This window comes from Rattus norvegicus, chromosome 15 (genome assembly GCF_036323735.1).
Source record: "Rattus norvegicus strain BN/NHsdMcwi chromosome 15, GRCr8, whole genome shotgun sequence".
In the NCBI taxonomy this organism is placed as follows: Eukaryota; Metazoa; Chordata; class Mammalia; order Rodentia; family Muridae; genus Rattus; species Rattus norvegicus.
The window spans coordinates 41,009,129-41,032,745 of record NC_086033.1 but is presented as its reverse complement, the minus strand read 5'-3'; the positions used below and the strand labels follow the sequence as shown (position 1 = coordinate 41,032,745).

Genomic DNA, 23,617 nt, shown 5'->3' with positions numbered 1-23,617 from the left:
AAAGCATTCTTGGCTAAAAACAGACATCTGGTCTCCCTGGGGCCCACACAGTTCAAGGAAGGTGGTCCTCCTCTGCTGTGATGCTCCTCCTCTTTGGGCCTTAAGACTCAAGAAACACCGGCAGTAAAGCCAATTTGTTAAATACCACCCCTCCTCCTATCACAAGAGGGTCATCCCTGTCCCCATGGGTCCCTGTGATACATACTTAACCAACAGATGTAACTCAAGGTGATTTTTGTAGTGTCAGTCCAGTTGGCAGCACACTGAGACATGTGTGTTATCTTAAAGCAGATACCAGGTAGTGCCTAGTGTAGGACCAAGTGACACTCTGGGCTGTAATTAAGAATCAAAGCAAATAAGGGTTATAGTGTAAACTTGACCAAGGCATTCAGTAGTCAGCCCTCCCGGGCACAGCTGGGGGTGGGGTGGTTTCAGGTCAAGGAGGAAAGAGATTGGGTCTCACAGGACAACATAAAGCGAATGATAAGACAGACACTTCCTATATCACTGAACCCACTTTTGAAGAGGGCTAGCTTATGAGGTCATCTCGACATTTTCAGCTGAACAAATTTATGTGTCATTTATTGGATTCCAGTATCTGTCGTAAGGTCGGTGCTACCCCAAGAGTCAGGATCCACTGGGGAGCACCGGGAGGACAGCACTGGTTAGCGCAGGCTGAAAGCAAGGTTTCACAGAAGTTACTCCTCTGTGGACTCCTCCTATCTCCCATGCCAGTCCAGGCGAGCCTGGGAGTGGGCTACAGCGGGAAGGGGTACTCACAAGCCTTTCTTCTATGTAGTATCTGATACCTTTTGGGGGTCACTCAGTTTGGCAGACAGGAGTGTGTGTGTGTGTGTGTGTGTGTGTGTGTGTGTGTGTGTGTGTGAGTTCACAGAGGAAAGAGTAGAAATGCTGAGATTGGAGTTGGGCTCCAAAGCGATCCGCATGAGGTGAGTATGCCAAAGCAGGGCTACTGTGAGGAACAAGGCAGATGCCATCACAGGGATCCAGGACGCTCACTTTTACCTTCCTGACTCTTGGCAGTGACACACTAGATCCTGTCCCAGAGGCCTGCCATTACCCCTAAGTTATTTTTCCTCCTTTCTGAGATTAACATGTTTTTATCACTATTCGCTTTTGACTTGGAGTCATACTTCTGGGCTGGGGTGAGTTATAGGGACTTATCAGGAATCAGCTTCGAAGAGAGCATCCCCTTGCATTCTGAGCTTGTGGATCTGTCGCCACTGGCCTGACCTGAGAAATCAAGGTTCTTCGAGTATCATCATCACCACCACCACCACCACCACCACCACCACCACCACCACCACCACCACCACCACCACCACCACCACCATCATCGATCACCATCACCATCATCATCATCAATCATCAAATATCCTCATCAATCATCCTCGTCCTCCTCCCCATCCTCCCCATCCTCCTCCCCCTCCTCCTCCTCCTCCTCCTCCTCCTCCTTCTTTTCCTCCTCCTCCTCATCACCATCAGCAGCTGCTGCTACCGCCACTGCCCAGCAGAGGCTTCGAAAACCTAAGCTGAAGGCCAGCTGGAATCCTGAGCCAACCTTCCGCAGCAGTCTTGAGGGCTCTCCAGCTGGCACTTGAGCCAATACTGGCCACCGCCTGCTCTTAGAGAAGAATCTGATTGCAGCTCAGCCATTTCCGTTCACACAGGTTTTATTTTTCATGCTGCAATAGAAGTGATAGCAACACAGTTGGCTAAAGTTTAAACCATGGTTTGACAAACTTTAAAATATTCAGTATTTAGCCCTTCTCAGAAGTTGGCTTAATCCCGATCCAGAATTAGACGAGATCATGTTTTATTGATTTCCACAGGAGCAGAACTCGGAGTCCTGGGAAGTCCAAAGTATTTGAGGCAGGTCAGAGCCCTGGGTTTTCCTTGTGAGGATGGTGAACCTGAGGCTGATGGACGGTGATGGGGAAGCGAGCCTGAAGGCCCTGCTGGAAAGGTTCTGAAGTTGCATCTGAGCTGCTGTGGGCCCTTCCAGTGGGGAGACAGGAAGCACCACACTGGGCAGGGAATGGTACACACCCATGCTTTTCTGTCCCAAGGATAAACAGAATCTGGGGATAATTTGGCATTGCTCCTGATGCCAGAAGTTGGCATTTGGTGAGGTTGGGGTTGTAAACATAGCCTTACTGGATGGTCTAGTCACCATTCACATGGTGGCAGCAACGGACAACAAATGGGGAACGCTGGTGTGGCTGCAGTGCCTGCTCTCCCTAAGGCTCCAGTGCACTCACTGGAGGCTGGCCCTGTGGGGCGGCACCACACACTTTCCTACTTTGGGGCACAGGGCACTGGCTCACAGGTACAATCAAAAGGACAGCCAAAAATGTTCCATTTTAACTGTTTAGACAGTGCTACAAAATACAAAAGATGGCTGTGGTCATTTATGGAGAGATGTATGTAGCCCTTTTAAAGTGTGTGCTTTTTAAAGTCAGAGAATCTCACACCTGTTTCCCCAGCGCACGTCAAACCTGCTATTTGTAACTGCAGGCATTGAGTTCTCTTACACACATCAGTTCAGGGGGGACAGTCTACAGGCTTGCTTACCACCATGAGCTGCCTGAGGAAGAGTGTGCAAAACTAGTTTTCCTAACTCAGGTTATTTTATAAGTGTGCAAGGCATTGATGACTCACGCTGTCTATAAGGCTTGTTAGCTAGTTGTGTGTAGGCCCAGACTTTCAAGTGCTCAGTGGCTTCAAAGCAAGGCGTTCTGCTGTCTGCTGTGGGCTGGTGGCTGTGCTATGAACCATCCACTGAAAGCAGTACTTGTGGGTTTTCGGGTCCTGGGTCCCTGTGTGCCTGGGCACCAGGAAGGCATGCATTCTGTGCTGCACACTGACCCTGGATCAGTCACTGTGTCCTTTTCTGGTCAACATTTTGGCCTTAGTTATTTTACTTCTGGAGTATGAAAAATCATCAGTCATCTCTGACTATGCTTTCTTTTTCACTTCAAATAATTATAGGAAGCATTAGATTGTATTTTTGAACATTTAAAAATAGATTTTATGATTTAAGTGTGTCGAAAATTTATTTCCATACAAATGTGTTTCTTCTTTTTTTTTTCTTTTCTGAACTTCTAGAAATATGGCACCTGCCAGCTAAGGATAGGGGCGTGGTTGGCATGCTAACAGTCTCCCTAGACAGAGAATTAAGTTCTCTCAGAGCTGGCAATTGGGACTGAGAGCACCCTGTAAATAAAGAGCCAGCCGGGCATAGTGGTTCCTGTGACTGAGTCTGTCTGAAAGCCATGGCGCTCTCAGATGTAGAACTCCTCCATGTCATCAGCCTCGGGACCAACTGTTGTTGGAGGCAGTACTATGTCTTGGACACCCTGTGTGGCTTTGGGGTCATGACATGGCGGGGGTGTGGATGACTCTGTGAGCAAGGAGGCACCAGAAGCTGAGAGGCCAGGAGTAGTTATCTCTGCAGGGCTAGGAGACCCTTTGGTGAAGAGAGGGTGAGAAACACAGGCCGTATCTGGGCTCACCTCACTGGCAGCAGGCAGTGGTCCTTTCTCAGGACTCTTGTGTGCTGGCCAGCGGCTGCTACACCCCTCAGAGGAGAGGGATGCCTCTACTGTGTTGCAAAACCTACTGGGGGCGGAATATGCAGAGACCACAGACAGGTCTGAGGAGGACAGCCGCAGGCCTGTGTCCACATCTGTCTCTTGGGCCCCCTCTAAGTCATCAATGGACATGAGGCGGCTGGGCTTCCACTCTGATGCGCTGTGTCTCTGGGAACCAGTTAGTAGTGGCTGTGGTTCAGTCGTGGAGGTGCCTCCACTGGGCAAACAAAACAAAGACTTGCTTCTCTGGAAAGACCAGGCAGGACTGGAGGTGTTCAACTGTGGGCTATACTCCTGTTTGTTCCCAGGGAGTGGGGCCATCTGTTTGGATGGGCTGTCACGTAGGGCTGTCTGGCTGCTGCCCTGTCCTGTGTTTGGTGTGTCGATGGCTGCAGGAGGAGCGGAATGAGGCTTCTTCTCAGAGGAGTGATGCGCTCTGCTGCACTTGGGTCCCTTTTTGTGTGCCCTCTGAGCCTGTGGAGAGAGGGCTCCATTAGTCAGAGGCTACATTGAGGCTCACTGTTAAATGCAGCATGAAACATACTGCCAATCATTGGGAACTCCAACGCTGGCTAGGAAGCTACCTCCAATCTGAGTACAGCTGGCTCCTCATTCCGACAGGGTATTGAATTGTGTAGAGCCCACATGGGAATGTACTAAGGAGCAAGACCCTGGATAAGCAGACACGGGGAGACGAGAAGCCCTAAAAGTCTCCCTGCACTGCTCAACGCTCTGCTACCTCTGTCTTTGCTGTCCAGTTTGGATCACGCAGCAGGGCTTTAGTTGAGGGGAGAAAAAATGCCACCTACACTCTTCCACATTTCTAGGAGAGTCTCATTCTTCGTACTAGTCTGGTGGGTACACTCCGTGTTGACTTTAAGCAATATGATTTCTTGTCACAATGAGGGGCCAGTTGTACTTCCCCTGTCCTCCCACCCCAGACTGAGATACACTCCAACCTTAGCAGAAGACCCAGCAAGGGAGGTTTCCCAGGGCAGAATGTCTTCCACAAAAGAGGGGCTTTTGGGGAGGGGGTCAGCATTCATTCACATTTGGCCTTTCAGGGATTAGGAACAGGAAGGGGACTGTTGCCTCCTGATGAGTCGTAAGGATGGGTGGTGGGGAAGATGGCATCACCCTCCGACACCCAGCTCTGCTCCTTTTGCACACACCAGCCCTGCTGACTTCACAATTGACCAGGATCTTTTGCATGGGACTGGGCCTCTGCTCAGGCTCATTTCACCTCCCCTGCTTCTTCCCAGTGATCCCAAGCTGATAATGAAAATTTACATTAAACAACAGACTAGAGGACAACAGGTCTGAATTTATTTAGGATTGGCGCCTCTGATTGACAAAACCTAAAATAAAAAGGTGTTTCCAGGGTTTTACTAGAAGGGGCATTTCCTTCTGGCAGGCTGAGATGTGTGGTGTCTTCACAACAGACAACCCCACTTCCCCCATTAATGAGGAACTTGGTTTCCACAAGCCACCCAGGAGCTACTGCTCGGTGTAGAATATATCCATTGAGATTTTATCACGGGCAAAGGAGGGGGAGCTACAGCTGAAAAGATTCTGGTTTGACCACATGATTAAAAAAAAAAGTTATTGAAAGGATCTAAGGCAAAACAAAGAAGAGAGAGTAGAGAATGTGGTGGTCGACCTTTGAGGGTGCTGGGGCAGAGTGGATATGAGTGGAAGTGGGTCCTGAATCACACACAATCTAGGACATGGGTGTGTCAAAACTAGGTGTCTTTCTGGCAGGATGGTGGTGTGAAGTGGGGGAGATGGCTGGATGGAGGTGTGAAGTGGGGGAGATGACTGGATGGAGGTGTGAAGTGGGGGAGATGACTGGATGGTGGTGTGAAGTGGGGGAGATGACTGGATGGTGGTGTGAAGTGGGGGAGATGACTGGATGGTGGTGTGAAGTGGGGAGATGGCTGGATGGTGGTGTGAAGTGGGGGAGATGACTGGATGGTGGTGTGAAGTGGGGGAGATGGCTGGATGGAGGTGTGAAGTGGTGGAGATGACTGGATGGTGGTGTGAAGTGGGGGAGATGGCTGGATGGTGGTGTGAAGTGGGGGAGATGACTGGATGGTGGTGTGAAGTGGGGAGATGGCTGGATGGTGGTGTGAAGTGGGGGAGATGACTGGATGGTGGTGTGAAGTGGGGGAGATGGCTGGATGGTGGTGTGAAGTGGGGGAGATGACTGGATGGAGGTGTGAAGTGGGGGAGATGACTGGATGGTGGTGTGAAGTGGGGGAGATGACTGGATGGAGGTGTGAAGTGGGGGAGATGACTGGATGGAGGTGTGAAGTGGGGGAGATGACTGGATGGTGGTGTGAAGTGGGGGAGATGGCTGGATGGTGGTGTGAAGTGGGGGAGATGACTGGATGGTGGTGTGAAGTGGGGGAGATGACTGGATGGTGGTGTGAAGTGGGGAGATGGCTGGATGGTGGTGTGAAGTGGGGGAGATGACTGGATGGTGGTGTGAAGTGGGGGAGATGGCTGGATGGAGGTGTGAAGTGGTGGAGATGACTGGATGGTGGTGTGAAGTGGGGGAGATGGCTGGATGGTGGTGTGAAGTGGGGGAGATGGCTGGATGGAGGTGTGAAGTGGTGGAGATGACTGGATGGTGGTGTGAAGTGGGGGAGATGGCTGGATGGTGGTGTGAAGTGGGGGAGATGACTGGATGGTGGTGTGAAGTGGGGAGATGGCTGGATGGTGGTGTGAAGTGGGGGAGATGACTGGATGGTGGTGTGAAGTGGGGGAGATGGCTGGATGGTGGTGTGAAGTGGGGGAGATGACTGGATGGAGGTGTGAAGTGGGGGAGATGACTGGATGGTGGTGTGAAGTGGGGGAGATGACTGGATGGAGGTGTGAAGTGGGGGAGATGACTGGATGGAGGTGTGAAGTGGGGGAGATGACTGGATGGTGGTGTGAAGTGGGGGAGATGGCTGGATGGTGGTGTGAAGTGGGGGAGATGACTGGATGGTGGTGTGAAGTGGGGAGATGGCTGGATGGTGGTGTGAAGTGGGGGAGATGACTGGATGGTGGTGTGAAGTGGGGGAGATGACTGGATGGTGGTGTGAAGTGGGGGAGATGGCTGGATGGAGGTGTGAAGTAGGGAGATGACTGGATGGAGGTGTGAAGTGGGGGAGATGACTGGATGGGGGTGTGAAATGGGGAGATGGCTCGATGGTGGTGTGAAGTGGGGGAGATGGCTGGATGGAGGTGTGAAGTGGGGAGATGGCTGGATGGTGGTGTGAAGTGCAGGAGATGACTGGATGGGGGTGTGAAGTGGGGAGATGGCTTGATGGTGGTGTGAAGTGGGGAGATGGCTCGATGGTGGTGTGAAGTGGGGGAGATGGCTCGATGGTGGTGTGAAGTGGGGGAGATGACTGGATGGATTCCCTAGCAGCCCTGTAAAAAAAGACAAGCACAGGAACATGTGTCTGTCACTTCAATGCTGGGGAGGAAGATGGCCAGATCTCTGGAGCTGACTGGCTAGTCAACCTAGCTGAACTGGTGGGCTCAAGGTTCAGAGACCCTATCTCAAAAAATAAGGTGGAGAGAGCTTCAGAAAGACACCCAATGTTGACCTCTGGCCTCCACATGCATATGCTCATGCACAGGCACACAAAGATACATATATGCACCACGCATGCACGCGCGCACACACACACACATGCACACACACACACACACACACACACACACACACACACACACACACAGACCTTTTTCTTAGAGCTGAAATTATGGATGCTTAAAGAATATGATACAAGACCCAAGTGCGCGGAGCAAGGTCACAGCTGCTGGTGGTTTTGAGACAGATGCTTTTCACCATCCTTAAGCTTGGCCGGGTAAAAGACAGAATGGGCTTGTTGTGGTTCCCAGTCAAGTGACTGCTATGGGACATTCAAACCTGTCTCTCTCACGTAGCCCGGTGGATTTAAATTTGGCTTAAAGTCCAACATGGCAGGCTGGAGACTGTGGACTTGAACAGGGCTGTTCATGCTTCCAACAAGCCCACAGGTGGTCTCTCTAGTTTCTACTGCACCATGAAGCCGGGAAGCCAGAGAAACCCCATACCGTGCTGCTCTGATGAAGGCTGGCAGTGGCTCTGTTTGGCTGGGGAGTGCAACCTGCACAGTGGAGGTGCCTGCTGGGTGTGTGTCTCAAGGCTGGCACAGTACTGTGGATAACGGCAGGCATCCGGGGGTGAGAGCTTGGGAAGGAGGCTGCAGAGCTTTTCCTACCCTTCTCACATCTTCGAGACTCTAGGGCCAGGGCTGACGACCGTGGGACATCTACCTGAACCCAGGCTGGTGGCTATTCTTTAGCTTTCCCCAGTGGGATCTCATCTGACCTAAAGGCAGTCCACCTGTGCCAAGGATGGAGCCTCTGACTTGTTTCCCTGGGGCTGGCTTTGTTTCCAGCCTCTCTGCTTGATTGGGAACAATGGGGCTAAGAGCAAACCCAGAAACTCTGCCCTAGTGGGATTTCCCAGAGTACAACAGGAGCTGTGTCCTCACTGTTGGCTGCCAGCTCTCAGGGGCAGCCTTCCTGAGCACCAGCAGTGACAGCAGAGATGGTGTGAAGTCAGCACCACCTCCCTTCTCTGTGGAGCAGCGTGGGCTGGATGCCCCACTGGAATTCACAAGCTCCTTTCCTCACTATTTAAGGAACTTTCTCAAAGAGCAGAACAGCATGCATAAATTAATCTGCCACAGGAAGGCAGCCAGCCAGGGAGAGCTGCTTCTGCTTCTCATGTCACTGGCAATTGGAATCCAGCTAGGAGCTCGTCCTGAGGCTGCAGCACAGGCAGACTTGGTGAAGTGAAAGGTTCTCCTGAGCTGAAGCACCTTCCTCAGGTGTCTTAAGAGGCTCATCCGTACGTGGGTAGAGCCATTCAGTAAGTGCTAGTAGAGGTCACCAGCTCTCCCTTCCAGGGGCTCAGAGTGTCTCCCTGTTTGTTCAAGATCAGGAAACCCTGCCTCTGCCTCCTCTCTCTGAATAAGGGCATCCTCTCCTGCTCTGTCCTTGGGGTAAACATGCTCAGCATACCACTGTCTGCTGTCTAATAAATCAAAGATATACCTTTAAAATCAGGGATTAATAACAATGAGGGGCATCTCAAGGAAAATGGGTAACTGAGTCTTGAGAATCTGAGGCTCCACTGCAAAATGGTTCCACATAAGAAAGTGGGGCTTGGTTTGAGAGAAAGATGTTGCATCTTGCCTCTCTTTTCTTTAGAAGATTTTCATATGCTTTCTGAGGATGCCAGTCATGGTCAAAGCCTATGCTCCTTTGTGAATGGTCAGGAACAGGAGGAGGAGGGGAAGGAGGAGGAGGAGGAGGGGGAGGAGGAGGAGGGGGAGGAGGAGGAGGAGGGAAGAGACAGGGGGAAAAGATAGGTAAACTTAGGTGGAGAAAGCCAGCTACAATTTGTAACCCATGGCATTTTGAGGTAGAAGGTTGGAAGGGGATTATTATATAAATATCTGGCCCTTTAAGGGGGCTGGAGAGATGACTCCACTGTTAAGAGCACAGGCTGCTCTTGCAGAGGACCCACATTTGATTCTCAGCCCTCTTGGCAGCTCACGATTGTCTGTTAAGTTCCCATCCAGAGGCTCTGATACCCTCTTTCTGGTCTCTGTGGGCACCAAGCGCTCATGTTGGTGCACAGACACTTACATACAGGCAAAACAACCCTACACATAAAGTAAGTGTTAAAAGACAAAAAGCCAGTAGTTTAAGCCAATTATCAGGAGTGTCATTTCTCTGACAGAGAATCCAGCTATGAGCCCACCCTGAGATGGCAGCACAGGCAGACTTCTGGTGAAGTGAAGTGTTCTCCTGAGCCAACACACCTTTCTCAGGTGTCTTCAGAAGCTCATCCATTCACATCTTCATGAACTCTCCTATCCATGCCTGCTTAGATGCCTGCCCAGCCTCTGAGGCAAAGGGCAAGGGGATGTTGTGAAGATTGATCTGGCCACCTCTCTTCTCCTGGACAGCATTCATTCTCTTGGGCACATGAATAGGAGCAGAGTTGCTAGACCCTAGGTGAGCATATTTTTAGTTTTAATAGACACTTTCAAATATTCCAGAATTGATGGTATGAATGTACAATTCTGCCAAAGATTTAAATGTATTTTAATTACTTCACACTCTCACCAAGATCTGGTATTATCATTGTATTTAATTTTAGTTCTTCTGGTGGGCAATAGTACTTCATCATTGTGCTAATTTGTATTTCTTTGATGAGCACCCCACCCCTGTATCCAGGGACACCCTATGTGACCCAGGCTAGCTTCAAACTCAAGATCCTCTTGCTGCTGCCCTGAGGGCTGGAATTGTAGGCCTGTACCACACCATGTGTGACTGTTGGGTACCTTTCAATGCTCATTGGCTGAGACTCTGTGTGTAAAGTGCCTGCCTTTTTGTACACATTCTGGAGTTAATACTTCTACAAAGATTTAAGCATCACAGGTATTACAAACCCACCTGGAACTTGTGGTTTTATTCTGATTGTGTTTTATGATTAAGCGCTTTTAATGAAGACATTTACATGGTTTTTTTTTCCTCAAAACTGTTGCTGGTTGTGCTATCTTAAGGATGTGCAGGTGAGGTGACTCTGGGTAAGTGTTCGCTATGCGTGGGGCCTACTATAGTGAAGAGAGACAACCAAGTCCTGTGGGTTGTCCTCAGACCCTCAGGACTGCTCTGTGGTACCTGTACACACACACACACACACACACACACACACACACACACACACACAGATACAGACACATGCATACAGATACGTATGCACACAGATACACAGATAAACACACACACACATACACATAGATAATGCATACAGATACACACACACAGACACATGCACCAAATATATACACAGAAATGTCCTCTTTGCCTTGCTGAGGACCCCTCATGCTACAGCCTTTTCTTTCTTATTCAAGGGCCCATACCTGTTTCTATGGCCACTTGAATGACGATGTTCTGAATGATTTCGAATTTCCATGACAACACATGACTGTTTTAGAACCTTAAGGACCATTTTGGTTGATCTACTTGAAGTAAGCCTTTGCAACTTTGCAACTCCAAAAGTTGGCCCCTGGAAGCCAGAGACCTGTAGGGATAGGAAACCACCACTTCCCTCTCTGTCTAATGCCCTTCTGTGGTGGTTCGTTTGGCCTTCATTGCAAGTGTTTGGACTAAGGTGCAGTGAACTTGTCTTCTTAGTTCATCTGTCTAGAAAGTAAAACAGCAGTGGGAATTTACCCGACGTAGCTCCTTTGCCACAACTTTTGACCGTGTTCTTATCTGCAAACCTGTTTTTACAACAGACCCTGCTTGCTGGCCTTGAACTTCATCAGTACCAACCATTTCTATAGCGTTAGGAGCTTGCTCTTGTAATCCCATCTGTTCATTCCTTTAAAACAGAGAGCTACCGAGATCATTTGTGATGTGAAGGCTGGGGTGCTTGCCATCAGATGGCTCTCTCAGAATGAACGCCCAGGTTAAAGCCAAGAACTCCACCCTGTCTTCCTCAGAGTATGGGAAGTCATGGTCACTGGACAGGCTGAAGTGTAAAGACAGATCTAATTGTCCTAGTAAACCTGACTTACCTGGGAGATAGTGTTGACTACAGGGCTTGGTCTAGTAACAGTGCCTCTGCTCTACAGAACTGGGGTCATCACGCCATAGCATTTTGTGCTACTATGAGATGCCCAGGGAGTGTGTCAGGAACTCCTATTAGTCCACCCTAAGGTGCTCTCCTGGCCAGAAATCTGTGTGGGCTCTCCTCGTTGTGAAACTGTGAATACAAACCTTAAATAATACTTGGAAACCTCATTTGTGCTCAGTATTTAAGATGTGGAGGCAGAAACAGAGAACCTCGGGGTGGAAGAACTTGATGTTCAAGAAGGATGGTGGTAATTCTCACCAGAGACAAGGGAGAAGGCAAGCGGCGTTGCAGGGCCCAAGGGATGAACACATTTTCAGTTGTGGCAATGATGACATGTGGCAAGATGGCATTTGTCTGCAGCGACATCAGCCATTTTTGCCTCCTGGGGACATGCGGGCTGAAGGACAAATGTGGGCCTGGGGTCTCTGAGTGAAACTGAGCAAATGCTGGAGCTGCAGATGACCTTCCAGGGGGTAGGGCAGCTCTTACTCTCGCTCGTTCAGGAACACCATGAACTAGAACAGAATCCCAGAACTGTTCACTGATCCGTGACTCTCCCTTCTTAGCAATTAAGTCCCTTAGACCTTCTGCCGAGCTGGGGACCAGCCTTGGCTCTACCTGGACCAGTCCTAACTGGAATTAAATTCATCTTTCATTTTCCAGAAGATTGATTTCAGGTCATTAGTGCAAGTGTTCTCAATTTGCTTTCACATACAGAAAAACAAGCAAACAAAACAAAACCACACACTTCCCCCACCCCAGAAAAAAAAACATCTAAAACTCCTTTTAATTACATTTAGGGTGTGTGTGTGTGTGTGTGTGTGTGTGTGTGTGTGTGTGTGTGTGTATGTGTGCGCGCTCGCACAAAAATGTACATGTGCCACCATTCATGTGTGGAGAATTGTGGACAACTTGACTCCCTCTACTATGTGGGTCCCAAGCTCATCATGCTTGGGACCTAGTGCCTTTGTCTGCTGAGCCATCTTGCTAGCCCCCAAGAGCTACTTTTGAAGCTAAATATTCAGGACTAGGAACATAGCTCAGTGGTAGGACATCTGCCTGGCAGGCACCAGGCCTTGTGGCCACTCTTCACACCACCAAGTAATCGTGACAATGACACTGAGCCAATTAGAATTGTCAGCTTTCATTGTGTGCTTGTACACACACGTGCAGATCAGAGCAGGGCTTTTCCTGTCTTTCTTTATCTTCCTCTGTGCTACTGCCTGGGGGCCGGGCTTCTCAAGAACCAGAAGTTTGCACTCTGTGATAGGTTGTCTGGTAATCACTTGGTCTCTCTCTGCCAATACTGGGGTTCCAGGCATATGCCACCACACTTGGCTTTTTATGTGTGTGCTGGGGATTCAAACGTGGGTCCTCATGTTTGCACAGCAAGTGCTCTGAGCCCTGGACCACCTCCATGGCCCCTAATGCTGTCAGTTTCTCTTCAGCTGATTTCAGTTCAATTTGTAAATTTTATTACACTAGTAAAAAAATAATCTGCAAATGTTAGCAATAGTTGCTTTAAAGGAGCCTTTTGTGGCTGAATTAATTTCCTTTAATATTTTATAGCTGCATTGGGTGTATTCATATTTAGGAGTTGACTTGTTTTGCTTGGAGATGTTGGGGATGGAGCCCAGGGCCTCATACATAGTAGGCAAGCAGTCCTACTAAGAAGATCTCAGTACCAAAGGCATATCTGCAAGGTAACTAGGCAACTAAAGGGGGGAGCATCAGAAGTCAGCAACAGTGCTTATAAGTGGCTGTTGCATCAAGAAAGCTTTGTGGTAGAGTGAATAGGAATGGTCCCTTAGCTCACGTATTTGAATGCTTACTCACTGGGGAGTGGAACTCATTAAATTAGAAGGATTAGGAGGTGTGGCCTTGTTAGAGGAAGTGTGTCACTGGGAGCAGGTTTTGAGTTTTCAAAAGCCCATACCTGGCCCTGTATTTCTTCCCCTCTCTTCTCTAAGTGTCTGCCTGCCTGCCTGCCTGCCTGCCTGCCTGCCTGCCTGCCTGTCTGTCTGTCTGTCTGGCTGTGTGTCATCCTGTGGCTCAGAATGTAGCTCTCGGCTACTGCTCCAGCACCGTCCCTGCTGCCACGCGTCCCACCATGATGATGATGGACTAAACCTGAGACTGAAAGAAAATCGCCAATTAAATGTTTTCTTTTAATAAGTGTTGCCTCGGTCAAAGCAACTTCTGACAGAAATAGAACAGTGACTAAGACCTCAAAGCACCTTGCGAGGTTCTCTGCAGGTAGGTTCTTCTCTGGCTTCTATGGGCCTACACAGCATCATTCATGGGCCACAGACCACCAGTTTCTACACGCTCAAGTCCTGGTTCTACATATTCATGCCACACGAACTTGGTTCCTTCTACCTACGTGCCTATGCCAAGGGTGGAATCTGGTATAGGGAGAGTGGTTAGCAGGCTAGCTGCCTGGATTCTCCCACCCCACCAGACACAGAGGAGAACGGTCACACCAAAACTCCAGTGGGAGTCTGAGGTTGTATCTAAAGGAAAGATTGCTAATTCTGATCTGACCCCATTCTTTCTTGTGAAAGACTAGAGTCCTTCTTTTGATAACATTGGGAGGTTATAAAATCATCTTCGATAATGACTGAGCTCTGGAAACTTCCTCTCCACTCTTATTATCAATATTTCTTCAATTGTTTGCATCCCTCTTTGTGTGTGTGGGGGGAGGGTTTATTTTACCTTATAGCTTATAATAAATTATGAAGGGAAGTCAGGGAGGGAACATGGAGGCAGAAACCAAAAGCAGAGGTCATAGAAGAATGCTGCTTACTGGTTTTCTCTGTTTGCTTTCTTATAAAAGGACCACCATTGTTCACAGTAGACTGAGCTCTTCCAAGTCAATCATTAATAAGAAAATGCCCCATTGTTTTGCCTGCAGGCTACTTCTATGGGGACATCTTCTCAGTCTAAAAGGAGATGTGCTCCTTTTAGAGAACTCTAGCTTCTGTCAAGTTGACAAAAAGCTAACCAGTGCCTCAGGGAATCAGGACAAGCCAGAGCACAGGCTATGTTTAAATCAAAGTCCATCAGAGTCTCTTGATGGGCTCCCGAGAGCACCTATCTACTTGGCTCCTCATTGTTCTTGGCCTCCAAGGGTGGACTCAATAGTGATGAACCCAGAATCTGTCTTTAGTCACTTTGATAGCTGTTAGGATATCTAGAACCACAATGTGGTGTCCCTCCCTGATGGCTTCTAGAGAGGAAGAGAGAAGACATTTAATCATCATTTGTTTCTTAGGTTAACAATAGTGGGTTTCTCTCTCTTGGGTGCAGGTAGGTACTGCAGTGTTGAACGGAGCTCATCTCTGAAGTATTACATCTACACGGCTTTCTTATCAAGAAGAAAAGTCATTAGTAAGACATAGGTGTGTACGTGATATTTTCTAGAGAGTGGCGGATAATATTTAGGGAGTGCAATCCATGGGACTGTTAAAACCACACTAATCACTTTAGTCTTTGGTTATATTTTTATGCTGGATGTTGAAGACTATGTTGGTGGCCATTAACTGGCTTTGTTCTGTTGGTTTTGTGAGACAAATCCTATGTCCCCTGGCTGTCCTGGAACTCTCTATGTAGATCATTCTGGCCTTGAACTTAATGAGATCCACCTGCCTCTGCCCCTGAGAGTTGGGAATAAAGGTGTGCAGCACTACTCCTGAATAGCCATTTTTTTCCTGCTAAGGCCAATTGAAGATCTGGTCCTCGGGGGTCACTTGGATTTGGGAGTGACCTTTGGCTCCTCCAGACTCTCTTTGGCTAGCTGTTCGTTTCATTTGAAGTTAAGGTAGCAGCCTTGCTTGACCGTGGTTTCGCTTGGAAGCTGTCTTAGGGTTTTACTGCTGTGAGCAGACACCATGACCAAGGCAACTCTTATAAAGGACAACATGTAATTGGGGCTGGCTTACAGGTTCTGAGATTCAGTCCATTATCATCATCTCCAGCATCCAGGAGAGTTCTACCTCTTGTACTGAAGGCAGCTAGAAGACTGGCTTTCAGGCAACGAGGACAAGGGTCTTAAAGCCCATGCCCACAGTGACACACTTCCTCCAAGAAGGCCACACCTACTCCAACAGGGTCACACCTCCAAAGAGTGCCACTCCCTGGGCCAAGCATATTCAAACCACCACAGAAGCATTAGGGAAAATTTCTTGGGTTGGTCCACTTCTTGTAGACCTGACACTGGTTAGAATCACCAGGTGAGGTCTTCATGGCCTTCCTAAACAAGAGAATAGATGCCTTGCCACAGACATAGAACATTTGAGATGTCCTATAGTCCCCTGGGACCTCACTGACTCCCTCCTGTTTTGATTCCTTTGGCACATCAGCATGGCCATGGGTATGGAACACACAGAAGATTATTTATTCCAATCTGGCACTGTGACTTCTGTGCAACATTTACATAAAGCTTGGGAAAAGCAAGACATTGTCAAGCATACATTTTTATTTAATAAGAACCTATCAATAACTCCACTGGTTGGACATCAGTGTATTGGACTTTGATCTTAGAATTTTCAATAGCATATACATCATATCCAATTCTCATTCTTTACAAACTTGAAATGACTTACTCAGACCTCTGTGTTTGCCTGTGTTTGCTACATAGACAAACCCATCTTTACTAAAATCATTTACTCACTGTTTTTTCCTCAATAGCATGAGGCTCAGTGACAATAACACATTGAGTATCTGATGTGAACTTTTTTTTTCTTTCTCTGGGGAGTGGAGGAGAATATTGTCTATAGTCTCCTCATGAAGTCCCATGGATAAGCAAGAGCTTGGTTTTACCCTGGGAAGCCAACAAACATAATGGACTTACTTCCAGAACATGGGTGAGGGATGACTGCAGAAGTATGAGGGACCTTCCTAAGCATCTGCACTAGAAAGTCTTCATCCAGCATGGATGACGGTTTTCTCATGGACACTGTGGAGTCCTCACTCCCTAGCCCGTATACTCTGCTGGTCCTCCAATCCACAAGGCCATGTGATATTAGGGCAGAATTACCTACACCTGGCTAGGAGGAGCTGGCTATATGAGGTGGTGGTCTAAGGAGTCTGCCCAACCTGTCGTTTTATGAAGGAGTGTCAATAGTCAAAAAGCCCAGCTGTGATGATCGTCTGCAAGCAGACACAGCTGAAGCCAAGAAGATAGTAGTGTGGCTTAGAGGACAGTGCCGTGCAACACCACCCCAATTAAAGAAAGCCAAGCCAAACTAAACACACAGGTTAATGTAATAGATTAATATCATCTGTGTACATGCCAGTAGACCGTGAAAGTGCCAAGGTAAACCCTGTGGTCTTTACACCTTCATATAGTATGTAGAGCCATTTAGCATAACTATGGTTTGAGTTTTGAAGTGAGTCTAAGTAGCAGATAGAGAGATTATTAGACACACAACATAACAAAGATTATTGAAATGATGCTTGTAACACCCAAGAGAACTCAATCAAGGAAGCCCCGTGGCAACTGTGGTGTGGGGTTCCTGTAGAGATTTGTTTTAGGAAGAGGGTCTGCTCTCCCTCCCCAGGAGTGAGCATCCCATTAGCTGTTTTTGGCTGAAGATATCTCCATACTATGAGGTAAGCAATGATAATCCCTGTTGGAAATACTCTCCCCTTCGGTGCGCTTAAGGGTGCGCTGTCTTCATTCTTGGACTGTGGTTATTCTCCTTTATCCCTGTCCCAGAGTCAAGGGTCAGCACGACTCGTGATGGCAGCTTTGGAGGACACTCTGAGGCAGACATGCTAGGGTCTGAGATGGGAGGGCAAAATCTCATCTCTGTGTCAGTTTCTAAGTAAAGTCAAACAACACATGGCAATATATATATTTATACACACACATATATACACACATATGTTTATATACACATGTATACTCATATAGACACAAGTGCACACACATATATAAATATAACACACACACACACACACACACACACACACACACACACACACACACACACACTGTTTCTCTGTAAACCCAGTATCTCACATGGAACAGGAGAATTGCTGAGTTCAGTGACAACTGGCTGGACTCAGAGGACCTGTACTCCTTCTGACTAATATACATTTGTCCAGTAGATGAGTCTTTCCTTTTAGAGCTCATTCTTTCAGAATCCTGTGATAGGTAGAACACTGGGGCTGGAGAGATGGCTCAGTGGTTAAGAGCACTGACTGCTCTTCCAGGGGTCCTGAGTTCAATTCCCAGCAACCACATGGTGGCTCACAACCACCTGTAATGGGGTCTGATGGCCTCTTCTGTCGTGCAGGCATGCAAATAGAGCACTCACATACATAAAGATATTGTTCAAAGAGGCAGAACACTTCATAGGGCTAGAGATATAGGGTAGTAGTTTAGAGCACTGAATGCTTTTCCAGGACCCAGGTTCGAGTCCCAGCACCCACATGGCAGCTCACAGTTGGCTGTAACTCTACCCTCAGGAGAGCGGATGCCCTTCCCTGGTATCATCCTTGGGCACTCACACATGGGGTGCACAGACACATATGCAGGCAAATAAAATTTTAAATATTTTTAAAAACACACTTGATTTTGAAGGGTGAGTGGCAGTCAGCATACATGGCCACGGAGGGCCAGGCCAACAGAAGTGTTTGCATTGCTAATGTCTAGGCTGAGAGCTCCATTAGATGTCCAATTGGTTGGGAGCCTAAACCCATAATTATTTTTTAATGTGCCTGCAGTGAAGGCAAACACTTTGCAAAACTTTCCTCATGAAGAGACCACATCATAGGGTAATAAAATACATTGTTATCTTTTCCGTAGAGACTGCCTTTTAGCCTGCAGTTAATGTCCAGGCCAAGCCCCTGTGTAAAAATACACAGTCATCCCTCCTTCCTTATAGCTAGTTCTCTCCAAAGATGGAGGTCAGTGCTGAATTTTGTGTACTTCTTTGTTGGTTATCATGAGCAAAAACCCACGTGTACTGTGAAGAAGGGAGAATTCATTTACTTGAGGTTAAATTCCAGCTGTGCAGAGCATTGGGTTTTGGTTGGGAAATGTCCCCATGGGTTCATGGGCTCGAACACTTGGTCCCTCTCACAGAAAACATCTAGGAGGTGAGGCCTCTTTGGACAGAGGGGCCCCTGGGAGAGATTGGAGGTGTGATAGCTGCACCCCCACTTCCTGTTGGTTCTCTGCCTCCTGATCACAGAGGCAACATCAGCTGCTGCTTTCTGCTTTTGTCACCCAGCAGGATGGGCTGCAGCCCATTCAACTGTGAGAAGAAACTCTCTTTTCCCTGACAAGTTCCTTCCATGACAGAAGTAGCTAATGCGCTGAGGAGACAGCTATAGCTGTGAGGCTGCAGACAAGCTCTTGGACCTGTGGGGACACGAGACCTTGTCCTACAGCTCTCTAGTCTCCTCTCCGCAGGTGAGAGTCTGATCTGTCCCACTCAAAGTGGGACACTTTCCCCTCCCTGGTGGAAAATACAGCTGTTGTCTCATTCCAAATTTTGCATATGGGGGGTTTAGCCACCAGAAAGGGGAGTAGTTTTTCTTTCCAAACTCTAGTTCCTAATGTCTATGTGATGCCAGGGGCACAGACAACCTGAATGCACCAGTCACATCCAGGGAAGCCACACTGGGTCAGTCTGCTGTAGGTACAGCAGAAGGCTGGACCGGGTCAGCCCTCTGCTCAACACAGTGCACCAGCTACAGTTAAGGAGGCTGGGCTGCATCAGTTATAACTGTGCATGGGGTAGAGGGGCTTTCAGCCAAGGCCTTCTGGGGAGGGTATGTCTTGGCAAAATATAGACCTGAACAGCACCTGTCACAGAAGAGGAAGCTTCACCCTTATCCTCAGCCCCCACTTACATGCTTCAATGGAAGTAGTTTCTCATAGACGATTAAATTATTTTTCAGTTACATGAATGCTATCACCCATCCGGAGAAGGGCAACACTGGAAACCATCTTATTTACATGGAATTTATAGAACAAGAAACCTGGGCAGCCCAGTGCTTTAGAAAGTAGTAGGAAACAGGAGGAGTCACACAGTGACTAATGTGCAGCCTGGCCTTGCAGTCCCAGGTATTGTCTTTGCTTTTCTTTGTTATCTGCCATTGCAGCAGACGAAGCAGCTACAGAGATCGGTAACACTCGTAATTCTCACAATAAATACTTCAGCTAAGCAGTGCACCAAGTTCAGACAAGAAGGGTCTGCATCTTGGAGTTTTCAAAACAATATATTTTGTATAATATATACTATGTGAAGGCAGAAAAGTGAACTTGAAAAGTGAGTATGATCTTCTCATCCCAGAGGAGTTTATCCACATTTCCCAAGTTTTTGGTGTGTGTCTTAGCACACACAAGCACAATTCTAGCTTGGCTAGAGCCAACTGAGAACTCTCGGATGCTGACAGACTAATTAACTCTGCTTTTATGAACAGAATCAAACTCACAGTGGAAATTTTAGAAGCTAGATGGAATCCTCCAACCCCTGTACCTCCTAACATACTCTACAATTTTTATTATACCTCGTTTTTGCTATCTGCCTCCCCTGCAGACGTTAATCTCACTAAAGCAGTGACTTCTGCTTGGCTGCATCCAGAGGTCACAGTGCCTGGCCTGGAGAAGGCACCCTGTGGATTGGCTGAGTCTGGCTACAGTTAGGCCTGATCTATTTTCCTCATGACCTAAGGATTCCAGCAGTGTGTGATACAGGCAATGCCATGAAGGTTGGTGACAGCTGTCGGCGTTGTGGCTATGAGTACTCTGGGATTGAGTGTCTCGTCAGTGTCCAGGCTGCATGTAAGTGATTGAGGCAGCTGCTCTGCGTGGTACCATGTCTCTCAGGGAAGACATTCTCAGGACTCTGTCTTGAAGCTCATTTTGACAGGCAGCAACTTCTTGTGTAAGGCTGCTTTGCTTTTTACATCGTAGAAAGATGCATTTTTATTTACTCTTCTGTGTGCGCCTGTCATGGGTTGGTACACAAGTGTGAGGGTCCCCTGAGAGATTAGGTGTCGGATTCACAGGAGCTAGACTTACAAGCGGTTGTGAGCCACCCAACGTGGAGGCTGCGAACCAAACTTGGGTCCTTCAGAAGAGCGGCAAGGCCTGTACCCACGTCAACATTACTCTTTACTTCAAATCCTTCTGTATCGAGTTGCTGTCCTCTCCTTGCTGAGTATGTGTAATGATCAGTCATCTTTTTAAAAAATGTGGTATGTACTTATGAGTATGCAAAATGAGTATGCACGGAGAGGACTATAGCCATTCTGGACCTTGTTTTAACTAATACCTTCTCTTCTTGAGCAATACAGAGCTCAGGGAGGGGCTGTGTTGTTTATAGAAAACAAAAACAAAAAACCAAAAAGCAAATAATCCCTCTCCTCTGGAAGAGCTACAGAGCTACAGAGGAGGAAGAGGTTCCAATCCAGAGTCTGGACAAGGAAGAGGAGGGGAGAAGCTAAATGTGGTCTCAGTCTAAACAAGGCAGCTGGCGAACTATGCTGTCAAGGGTTTCTATGGTGTATAACTACATCCACTGATCAAAGTTTTTCTACAGTGTATAACTACATCCATGGTTCAAAACTTTATCTTAAAAAGTATACTTGAAGAGAGTTTTAGGAAACTGTAATGGCTAATTCTGACTGTCAACTTGATTGCACTAAGAAGTGCCTGCTCTGACCTGTGGAGGTGTCTGTGAGAATCTTAGAGGTTTGACCGAGAAGGGAAGACTCACTCTGAATGTAGTTGGCACCATTTGTCCCTGCTGGGGTCCCACGCTAAATAAAAAGAGAACCAGGAGTGCAGTCATTTCTTAGGCTCTTCCGGATCTGCTGAGATATGAGTGGGCAGCCTCAGCCTCCAGAGGGCACAGCTTCAAGCTTCCTGGGGCTAAGCCCTCCCTGACACAATGGGCTGTGTGTACTCTCACATTGTGAGCCCAGATAAATTCTTCCTCCCTTAACTTTCTGTCTCTCCCAGCAATGAGCATTGATGATTGTAGGAATACTTGGTTACAGAAAGAAAGGAAGAAAGAAAGAAAGAAAGAAAGGAAGGAAGAAAGAGAGAGAGAAAGAAGAAAAGAGAGAGAGAACTGTGCATAAAATAAAAAGAACTTTCTTCAGTGTCCTTCCCCTTATGACCTGAATACTGTAATTTTGTTAAAGACTGATATATAAATTTTTATTCTAGAAAGTAACTTAGAGAGACGGGCAGGTGTGTGGCTGTGTTAGAGCGGAAGGCTGTTCTCTGTAGGTGAACAGTGACCATTCTCCAAAACTGGGAGGTGCAATTTGTTGCCCCTGCCTGTGGTATTTACCTTGCTGCAACTGGCTTAGAGAAAAACTCTACATTCCTTAGTCCCAAGAAGAGATTTTTTTTTCTTTCTCTTTCAACCATTGGTCTTCAAAATCCCACACCTATGTAGACTTTATAGTCAACAAAATGTGTGGATCATCTTTGATATCCTTTCAGAGTTTCCTGTGAGTCAGGGCCCAGTCCAAACCTTCTAGACTGTCCTTTCTTTTGCACTATTAGAAGGACCAAGACAATTCATGACAGTCATCACCTCTACCTGGGCCCCCAAGTACACATATGACTTCTGCATGTCCTTAACTTTTACCTGTGTGGCTGTTAAACTTTGCATACAAATTTGTCAGTGTTCAGATACAGAATTGTTTTTCTCACACTTCAAAGATTAGAGAGCAAAGGCTAGTGTTTATTTAATAACAGAGCCACATTCTTCCAAAGGAAGTCTGAAAATCAAGGAGGTCCTATCAACAGCGGTCATCTCTAGGTGACCCTGGGGTTACTTAATATAATATATCACCGATTGTAACAATCTTCCTGTGGCATGTGGAAAGCAGAAGGGGAGGGGGTGGTGAAGAGATTCATAATCTTGTCTATAGACTTGGCACGATTTTCAAACCTCTGGGCATCTTTTGTAGAGAACATACTTGAGAAACCTCCCCGTGGTATGGAAGATCAAATTAAGGGCTCTTTATCAGCAAGTTCCCCAGCTGAGAAGCCTGTGTACTTCCACCCCAAAAGGGCCATGAGTGTTAGGAGTGCTCAGCCTAGGACGACACCTGGAAGAACTGCTCATGCGTCTACGGAGACCACACCACTGCAGGGCAGAGAGATCTTTACACCTCTGCTCTAGATGGGAAGAGTGAGGGATACCCTACTACTCTAGGATGGACACGGCCATTGTGTTATTCTTTGCCCTAACTTGGCTGTGCAACTTCTACACGACTTTCCGGCACAACGGACTCGCAGACAAACAGACAGACAGATGTCAGACGACCTCTGTACCTGCAGAAGGATCTTGTTGCCATCATGGTCCTCAGTCTGCCAGCGCCCCTCACTGATGGGGCTGCAGGGGTTGGGAAGGAGGGGTACCAGTTGCCCGATGTCCTTCACTCGGAACTCCAGCACCGAGGAGTCGGTGGGCACTGGCTTCTGGTCGCAGGGTAGTCTTTTCAGGGAGAACTGGATGTCCACATCCAGATTGGAGAAGATGGGGAAGATGCAGAAGTCTGCTTTCCGTTGGCTGGGGCTCCGCCGCAAGATCAGCTCATAGAAGCGGAGGCTGTCAGCATAGCTGTTATGGCGACAGTAGATGGTGAAGCGCACGATTTCCTTACCGTAGTGCACTGGCCTGATTGCCCACAGCGGGGTCCCGGGAGCCAGAGTAAAGAAGTCCTGACTGCAAGGCAGGTAGGGTATGAAGCGGCCGTGCACTCGTTCTGTGTGATGGTGGCGCCAGGGCGGCTGCTGCAGCACCCTGTGCACCTGTAGGATCTGCTCCTCTCCGTACTCCTCCTGCAGGAACAGCACCACCGCCAGTGCTGGCTGTGCACCCTTGGGAGACTTCCGTCTTCGCCTGCTTGTGCGCCGCTCAGACACTCGGAACAGTGGGAGATCAGGGTGAACCCATGCCAAAACCTTGTCGATGGCCTCCTGCAGTGGCTGAGACTCCCCTGGGTCTGCGATGATGTGGATGCTCACCAGGAAAGGGTCCTGGGCCTCCTCCACAGAAAGCTCACCTGGGAGCACACAGGAATGAATGAATGAATGGCCAGATGGCTGCTTAGGTAGATGGATGGAGTGGTGGATGGATGGATGGATGGATGGATGGATGGATGGATGGATGGATGGATGGATGGATGGATAGGTGGGCCAATGGATGAGTGGATGGACAGATGAATATATGGATAAATGAGTGCATGAGTGGACGGATGGGTGGGAAGTGGATGCATGGATGGGTGGGATGAGTAAGTGGATGGATGGGTGAGTGTATGG

At 48.0% G+C, this 23,617-nt stretch overlaps 1 protein-coding gene across 2 annotated transcripts in view; it reads right to left on the bottom strand.

Moving 5' to 3' along the window:
- Window positions 1–1,676: 1,676 nt before the first annotated feature.
- Window positions 1,677–23,617, bottom strand: part of Fam124a (family with sequence similarity 124 member A) — a 55,281-nt gene continuing 33,340 nt past the window's right edge. Inside the window, exons 3-4 of one of the 2 annotated variants that reach the window (XM_001080220.8) lie at window positions 22,628–23,361; window positions 1,677–4,088 (exon numbers count right to left, since the gene is read on the bottom strand). In XM_001080220.8, coding sequence (XP_001080220.3) covers window positions 3,306–4,088; window positions 22,628–23,361 — 1,517 coding nt within the window. In that variant the 3' untranslated portion in view covers window positions 1,677–3,305. Of the gene's footprint in view, window positions 4,089–12,664; window positions 17,138–22,627; window positions 23,362–23,617 lie in introns of those variants that run through there. The other variant, XM_063274874.1, reaches the window with a different exon arrangement.